Source organism: Mustela nigripes, chromosome 5 (genome assembly GCF_022355385.1).
Source record: "Mustela nigripes isolate SB6536 chromosome 5, MUSNIG.SB6536, whole genome shotgun sequence".
Lineage (NCBI taxonomy): Eukaryota > Metazoa > Chordata > Mammalia > Carnivora > Mustelidae > Mustela > Mustela nigripes.
This window is the reverse complement of record NC_081561.1, coordinates 124,579,337-124,587,677: the sequence shown is the minus strand read 5'-3', so window position 1 is coordinate 124,587,677 and position 8,341 is coordinate 124,579,337. Positions and strand designations below refer to the sequence as shown.

The window sequence follows — 8,341 nt, the reverse complement described above, 5'->3', positions numbered from 1 at the left end:
AAAGAAAGAAAGAAAGAAAGAAAGAAAGAAAGAAAGAAAGAAAGAAAGAAAGAATGAATTTCCTACACCTAGCACAAGTTGAAACAATGTTGTGAGCTAAAGTGTTATTTTTGGTACTTTATGAATTTCTGGCAGAGAGCTGAAAAAAGCAGATGTTCATCTCCTCCTCCTCTTCCTTCATTTACATCTATGTGCCCTTTCAATACAGTTCATCGTTACTGGTATTTGTTGGCAGTAAAACTACTGGGGACAAGAGTAGCTCAGAGCAGTCTTGAGATAAAAAGATGTACTAAAGCTTAAGTAGACTTACTTATGAGGATTTCATTATTTATGATACATTACCGAACCTAATTAATTTGAAAAATTCATGGAATTGACTTCTGTGACACGCAAATCATTTGGCATTCACATTCGAGTGATTATTCCATAATATTAAAATGACAAACAGGAAAAACAAATAATGTCATTTGTTGGTGAGCCAATAATTAGCAGTTGATATTTTCAACATATCCACTTTAAAGCAGTAATTTAAAGAAAGGTACTCAACTGGTTCATCAACTTTGTTTTAAATTACAGTCTCTTGCAGACAGTGTCTTGGGAGTCAGAGCTTGATTACCAACAAGTAGCATTACATTGAGGTCAGGTTTTTTTTTTTTCTTCTTCCAAATTGCTCTTTTATTTTAAAAACCCATGGGCCTATTAGTTCTCATTTATCACTCTTATACTAAGAAAACACACAAAATTTTCTTATGGCCAAAAAGAAATCAACCTGAATTTTATTCTTACAAAAGAATTTGCAGAAGACATAACCACCCAGCACCTATTTGAGAACAACTATAAGCAAGTCACTGAGGAAGCTATAGTACAGTACTTGCCATCTATAACCTTACAAAGGCAACTAAGTAAGCAGACAGAATAACAAGAAGAGGAGGGTCTTTGGTGGAAGAGATGTCTATGAGAATACTCAAGCCACAAACAAATAAAAGAACCTACACATCGCGGTGAGCATTTCATAATTTTTTTTAAAAAAGAGCCAAAGAGCCTCAATATTAGATTATCTTTACAAGTGGCACAGAACCCTATTATTTCAAGTTCCATTATACACATAAACTCACATAAAGTGGATACACAGAGACACAAAATAATAGAATTTCAAGGTTGGAAGGAATTGTATAGCTTAAATACCATCTCTTTCCACTCCCAGCCCAGCACTTTAGTATAGGATAAATAGCTTCATCTCAAATCCATGTCTGAGACATTAGTCAAAGAGGACATATAAGCCGCAATTCTAAGATTACAGCGCTCGGCAAGATTACAGCACTTGGCTAGGTAACTGGAGGGGGAATAGGAACCATGGTTGTTTTTAATGGGAAGTGGAAGACCAAGTCCTATTCTCACCCTTGCCCCAGAAAGATCCAGATGTGAATCTTAGCCAACAATATTCTATCCCCAGAGCAAGCACATGAGACAGAGGAATCTGGTATGTGCCTTGGATTTCACAGTGCTAAAAAAACTAATTACGAGTGTTCACCTAAGCTTGAGAAGGAAACTTCACAGGAACTGACCAGGGTCCTAAAGAATTATTACTAGGGGCAGGCTGCTGTCTGTGTGCCTCCCATAATCCTATCTGGGAGAAGACCCTGCCTCCTCTCTCGCCGCCCCACAAGCCCTTCCACGCAGTGCCTTACGTTAGGAGGGAGCCCTTCCTCCACTTGGGCAGATCCGTCTCTGTTAGTGGGCTCAGTTACAGCACACACCCTGATGTCTGAGGCTTCCAGACAAAAAAAAAAAAAAAAAAAAGCCTTGTTTTTCATTGTACAAAATGAAGATTTCACAACTTAGGATGGGGCTTGCTGAATTTAAGTCTGATATGAAGGAGAAAATGAACTTGGTTTTTTAAAAAAGCAATTCCTCCTTTAGGGAATCTACAAGGACACATACACAGAGGGCTTTAAACAGAAACATTATTCAGGTTTAAATGTGGTTTGAGCATCCTCATCCCAAATTACATTAAGATGATTTTAATTACTAGCTATCTCTTCTTCCCCTCCCCAAATCCACCACCCCATAGAAATGACATATTCGATTAAAATTTTATTTCGAACAAAAGGATATTTGCATTGAAATGACTAGAACTCTGTAGTGGACTAAGACTTCAGTTTGTAATTCACTTTTTTTTTTTTTTTTTGAAAGGGAGTGGGGTGAATGGAGATGTTTTTGGAAGATTTCCTCCTTGATTATCTTTATATTAAAGGAAACATGGTAATGTCTTGGCACATTGTCTCACAAATAAAAGGCAGTAGGAAGAAGAGGGAATTGCATGTTATGGAGAGATACCTTTTACAGATGGCTTGAGTTAATAATGGACTTCAATCAAAATAGGCATTCGGTGAGTCCCCATCATGGGTCTGATGTTTATCACCACATGACTCTCGGAGGTCAGGCTTAGAGCCACCGTGCCTCTTGAATATAAGCAAACTCAATACAGACGGCTGCTTCTAAAATATAACTGTTTAAATTGATCTGCCTGTATTCACGTATTCACAAAAGATTATTTCAGGAGGACAAGGGGAAAATCCCCCCTAAAAGAATAACCCATCAGTTAAAAAAAAAAAAAAAAAGTTTTAAAAGTTTTGAATAGTATGTCTATATTTGGTTTGAGTTCTGGAAATAGGAAGTAAGAACGGGCTCATTAAAGGTGCGGAATGATTCTAAACCAAATCTAAAAATGAGGGTCAAGATCAGAAATTTGGTTCGTATGTTTTGTTTTTAAACCAAAAGAAAAAAAAAAAAAGGTGCTGACACATAGCACAAATTCATAATGAAAAATAGTCTTGTTAAAAAAAATCCCCAAGTATGTCAGCACAACAGTTCACAGTGTAACATCTTCTGTTACTTAAATGAAAACATATAAAGAAGGGCAAGATCAACTAGCGAGATAAAAACCCCTTACAGAAAGGCTTTTTTCCCCCCTTTCCATGGCTGGGGGGACTGAAAGAACTAACTGAATAGTGTCAGTGTAAACATTTCATCCATCCTGAAGGCTTCTGCCGGAGACCTGGCTGTCAGGTATCACACCCTCCATGGCTCGGTTCCCTGCGCCTCTCTCCCCACCACAAGGGAGCTGTCCTCTCCCAAAGTGCAGAAAAGAAGGAGAAATAAACAGGAAAACGGGTACAAATTCCCGAGTGAATGTAAGACAGCATTCACGTTCGAATTGGCTTCCTGGTTGCTTTTATGATTAGGAACTGGAGATGTTTTTTTCAAGTGTTTCAGTTAAATAAAACGTGGGAAAATAGATGAGGAGGACCCTGATCTCTTATTAGGTGAGTTTTGAAAGACCCTCTTTAGGGATACAAGGCACTGTAGGAACATACTGAAATAGGAAGTTATATGTTCAAAGGGGGAAAAAAACACGCAAAAAACAAACAAGCTTAATAAAGGATCTGGGCTGAAAGACATAAAGACGATAAATAAAACCACAGTGACACCAAGAGGGACCAGTGTAGCATAATCAAGAAGCACGGGCTGGGGAAGTCCGAGGAACTTTGCTCCTAGTCCTGGAGGCTTCTCACTACACATCTTGAGTAAGTGACTAGCTTTCTGAACCTTGGACTAATGATCTGAGGGCATTCCTTTATTTAGCTATGATTTTAAGTAGAATGATGGAAATGGAAAAACAAGCTAAGTGCCAAACAGGAGATAAGAAAGAACATTATAGAATGAAAAGGCAAAGATGACCCACAGAATAGAGGCCTTTATTTCAGTTCAGGCCTTTATTTCACTGGGCAGGACAGGGTAACACAGCACCAATGAACCCTGGGAACAGACCACTGTTTGGTCAAATGGGATATGGGAAAAAACCCACGACACCTTCTAAAGCCACAGCCAAACCTTAAATAGCCAAACAAATCCTACATTGATTTCACAGGCCACGTATTATGAACTTTTCTATGGAAAAAAGTGTTACTCTCAGAAAGAGGTATAATTAAGGCCGACCTCTGGGGTTAAATTTTAGGTTAACGTTCATGTACAATTGCAATTTAAATTTTGGTTTTTATGAAATCTGCCTCTATTCTTCCAGCAGGGGGGAAAAAAAGGTTAAGCTTTAATGAAACTCAAAGCAGAGCTGCTCTATTTAATTTTAGACAGCTGTGTCTCCCCCTCACCAAAAACACTGTACTCAGACACACAAACAGGAAAGAGACAAAGTATTTCCCAAACAACGGTCTCCCCTGACTCCTTCAAATACTGTTCCTTGGGGGAGGAGAAAAAGTGATCGGACAGGGCTCTAGCCAACACTCTCAGTATCCAGTCATAGATTCCCACAGCAAGGAATCACTTTTTTGTGAAGGCAGCGACAGAAATGACAGTGACCCATGGTAGTCCCGGGGGTGGGAAGTCTGTCGAGAGTCAATTCCCTCAACTCAGCTCTGCAGTAGAGACAAGCAGGAACCACTGCAGTAGCTGAATTCTCAAAACAAGAGTGGTTCTGCAAGTTATTTCACAGCTAAACATCACGCCTAGCTATAATCGTTATATAAAAGGGTAAACACAAATCCTTTGCTCATTCCAAGTTTGGGTTTCCAGCCCCTTTGAAACAACAAAGAGGGTACCCACTTCAGAAGCCAGTAAGGAATCAGCTTGCCTGCCCCAGCCAGAGCAAAGGAGCTGCGGCAGATAAACAGTGGTTAGCTCTGAAGTCATCCGGACAGAGGACACTTTTACACGAACTTCTTCTTGGTTTATACCATCACTCCGGTTCATAAACACGTCAAGGTTTTTGAGTACAATTTTAGTAACCCAGCTAATAAAGCTGGCTCATTAAAAAGAAGAAAGCCAATGACCAAAAGGAGACAAAAGCAACAAGGAAAACTTTTTTTCTACGAAAGTTCTCTCCCTCAAATGCTCTGCTACACCTGGAGGACCAGGGTCAGCGAGTGCAGGGTGGACAGTGGCTTTCTGGAAGGCTGCTGACAATTTCGCCCACCTCGGGCTGCCGCTGGGCTATGCCAAGATGTGTCAACTTGCTAGAAGATTTAACTGTTTGCTAATTAGGATGGAACAGTGGAGGGCTGGAGGAAACGAGAAGGACAGACTGAGGGAAAGAGAAAGCAATGAAAGAAGTGAATTAAGTAATCAATTATTTACTGATACAGATTCTCACAGAAATACGAGGCTGCAAAGGCCAGTGGTAGGGAGATTGGGCGCCAGGGGCCAACCTTCTTCAGCAAGAAACCAGAGGCTTACCTCTTTGCTGTTGGTGGCGTACTTGAAAAGCAGATTCCTCGGTAGGGATGCCTCTGCCTGAACTGAAGTCCCTCCATCGGCACCGCAGTCCCAGGGGTGGTCGTTCACAATGTATGTACACTTCTCTTCGAACTCAGCCTCAGCCCACAGAGTCATATCTGCGTCCTCCATGTCCATTTTCATGGTCCCGTCCGTCAACCCTTGAAACCTCACAGTGCTGGAGCTACACTTTGGGGCAGCCTGGAAGAGAAGGGAAAAGGCCTTTAATCCCCATTGTCCTGTGGCTCCGTCCGAGAGGCTATGACTAATACAGTAGTCTGAAGACTTTAAAAGCAGATGCAGAGTGCTTGGTACAGTTGAGTAAGAGCCAAAAAGCCGTATAAAGAAGAGCGCCTTGAAGAAGCAAGGTTTTAAAATGCTACTCTTACTTAGTTCTTAAAAAAAAGAAAGACAAGACAAGACTGTGGCAAACTCACTGGGGGGAAAAGGAAGGAGAAAAGAAAGAAGGAAAGATCACCTCGGAACAATCCCTGGCTTTACCTCTCACAGCAGAAGAATGCTGTGGGCGCTCAGTCCTAGGTCCCAGAGCTCCTGGGGTCATGGCCGCCAGACCCTCAGCGCTGTGGAAAAGCTGCCTCAGAAAAGTGTCACAAACAAGGAGAGGAAGAGGAAGGACCTCTGTCTGCCTCTGAATGAAGCTAAAAATGGAAAGCGCGTGTGGGGCAGGAGCGGAACCCAGCCGGCCTTTTCCAAATGGGGAAGACTGAACTTTCCCACCAGCTCCCAACGCAAAACAACTTTCAAAACAACTCGCCACCCCCCCCCCTCTACCGCGCGCTCCCTTTCATCCTCTCACATGGAAGACTGAAAGGGTTGCATCCTGCCAGCATCACTGAGCTGCAGCTTTTCAGAAATGGTTTGGGAGCACAGGAGAAAGAGGAGGAAAAAATGGGCGAAGGGGAAAATCTCCTGGCAGTTTCCTTTGGTGGGCATCTCACGCCAGATTGAAAGAGCAAAAACAAAGCATAAAACTGTTCAATAGCATTCCCTGCGGAGAATTCCTTTAGGAGCCCTCAGCTACAAATAGCACTTTCCATTTAAATCTGAAAGTGTACAAATTCCCAGAAGTCACTGATGTGCTTCAGTTTACTGTAACTAAAGTTCTAACAAATATAGAAGACTCAGAGGACAGGCTCTTGCTTCCACTTGTAAACTGATAAGGATATTCCCGCAAATCCCCCCTCACACACTCAGGAAAAGTGCTTTCCGAAGAGAGAGAGAGAGAGGGGAAAAAAAAAAAAAAGGTAAACAACTTCTGCAACGCTTTCCCATACAATGTTTGATGAAAAGTAGGAACATGGGCTTCATTTCCACGTAAGAACGTGTCCTCCTTAGAATGTAAACACAACTCTCCGCGGAAGTCCTTCCAAGGGGCTTTCACATTCTTCTCTTTCTTCCCTAAATATGATGCTCTTTTAGAAAGAAATCAGATGCAAAGCTGTCTTTCCTGAGTGACGATTGAAACAAACTTGCTTGTTTTTATTTAGTTCCAACATGTACAGTCACGATGCCACATAAGTGTTAAAATAAAGCAAAATGTGAAGATGAAGCCAGCCCGGAGGGGTCCCTTCGGCGGTGGGTAGGCAGGAGCCCCTACCGAAATTTCAATGAATTGACAATTATGCGTCGAACTGAAAGGGTTAATGATTCATAAGGAAAAAAAGTCTTACAAATGTTTGACAGTTCTACGAGCCCTAAAGCAGAACCACCCCCGGGTTCTCCTGCGACTACGCTAACACATCAAACCACCATTTCTGATCAATTTCGGAGTGAAAAACAAGCTCAAGTTCCTTACCAAGGTCGTACCCACACGCTTTTCCAAGCAAATATCCAACATCGGAGAAGAGTGTCGCTCATGTCTACACAGTCCGCATTTCCTCCGCGTCCCCCCCGCGGGCCGAGGACTGGCGCGCGCAGCTCGGCGGTCCCTCCTTCTCCACGGCCGCCCCGGCGCCCGCGTCCCGGCTCTCCGCGGCGGACAGGTGCCGCGCGCTGCTCTGCCTCTCCGCAGCACTGGAGGGCTGAGTGTCACCGCAGCACTTTCAGTCTGTGTTAACCAGACCGGAGGCTCCTTTCCCCTCCCTGCTGCAGATTTCCCATTCGTCTGATTCACTCCCACCAGCTGCTGAAGGGGGGCGTGGCCACACCTGGACTCGCCGGAGCCGCGCCAAGAGCTCAGCCCAGGGCTTTCCCCCAGATCTCGGGCCGCCCAGAGCTTCCTCTCTTTCGCATGTGAATTTCAACATTTACTTGGAATCTTCTTACTTCCCTTTGAAAGCACTTAACCTCAACGTTTACTCGGGCTGTATTGTATTCTAAATACTCAGCCCGCCCTCCTTCCTGCTGAGGCTTTCTAAGGGGGCGCACATTCCTTAAATTAAGGGAAAGCTAAAAATTACCTAAAAATCTCGTAGTTCCTCGGCTCAGATTCACAGTTTAAAGAATAGACAAAGGGTACCTGAAAAGATCGTGCGAAATTATTTTTGCATTTAATGTAATAAAATGTAGCTGTCTAATCCTCCAGTTATAGCCCCAAAGCACGTCGCCCCCCTCATCCCCCCCCCCCCCAATTGCCCCCCCCCCCCCCCCCCCCCCCCCCCCCCCCCCCCCCAAATTGTCAGCTTCCCTGTCTCCTGCTAACTGAAACACATTCAGATTTGGTAGAACTAACTTCCCTCTTTCAACCATTTAATAAATAGGGAAATAGGGAAAAGTTATAATCCTACGGATTAAAAGTCCTTGGCTTTGCTCCCCTCCCCAAACCCACAGCCAGACTTCCGAGGAGGAGCGTGTAAGCAAAATGTAGAACATTAATCGTTTCACAGTTAAAGAGAATGTTGAACTGATCACTGCAAGGGGAGGGCAGACAGAGGCAGTAATTAGTGGGGCTCGCTCTACGCCCTGTCCGGCTTTTCCTCCAGCCCCAGTCAGTCCTCTGTTGAAGGAAGGACATCCTGTGATGATGGCATACAATGTCCTGTTTGTTTATTATTAAGAGCGTGGACCTTGCATTCCTGCTTCTCATTACAAA

General features: G+C 43.4%; 1 protein-coding gene across 1 annotated transcript in view; it reads right to left on the bottom strand.

Annotated features, from left to right (window-relative positions):
- Positions 1-7,371, bottom strand: part of PRDM1 (PR/SET domain 1) — a 22,506-nt gene extending 15,135 nt beyond the window's left edge. Inside the window, exons 1-2 of the mRNA XM_059401125.1 lie at positions 7,106-7,371; positions 5,251-5,490 (exon numbers count right to left, since the gene is read on the bottom strand). Coding sequence (XP_059257108.1) covers positions 5,251-5,490; positions 7,106-7,147 — 282 coding nt within the window. The 5' untranslated portion in view covers positions 7,148-7,371. The remainder of the gene's footprint in view (positions 1-5,250; positions 5,491-7,105) is intronic.
- Between the last annotated feature and the right edge of the window lie 970 nt (positions 7,372-8,341).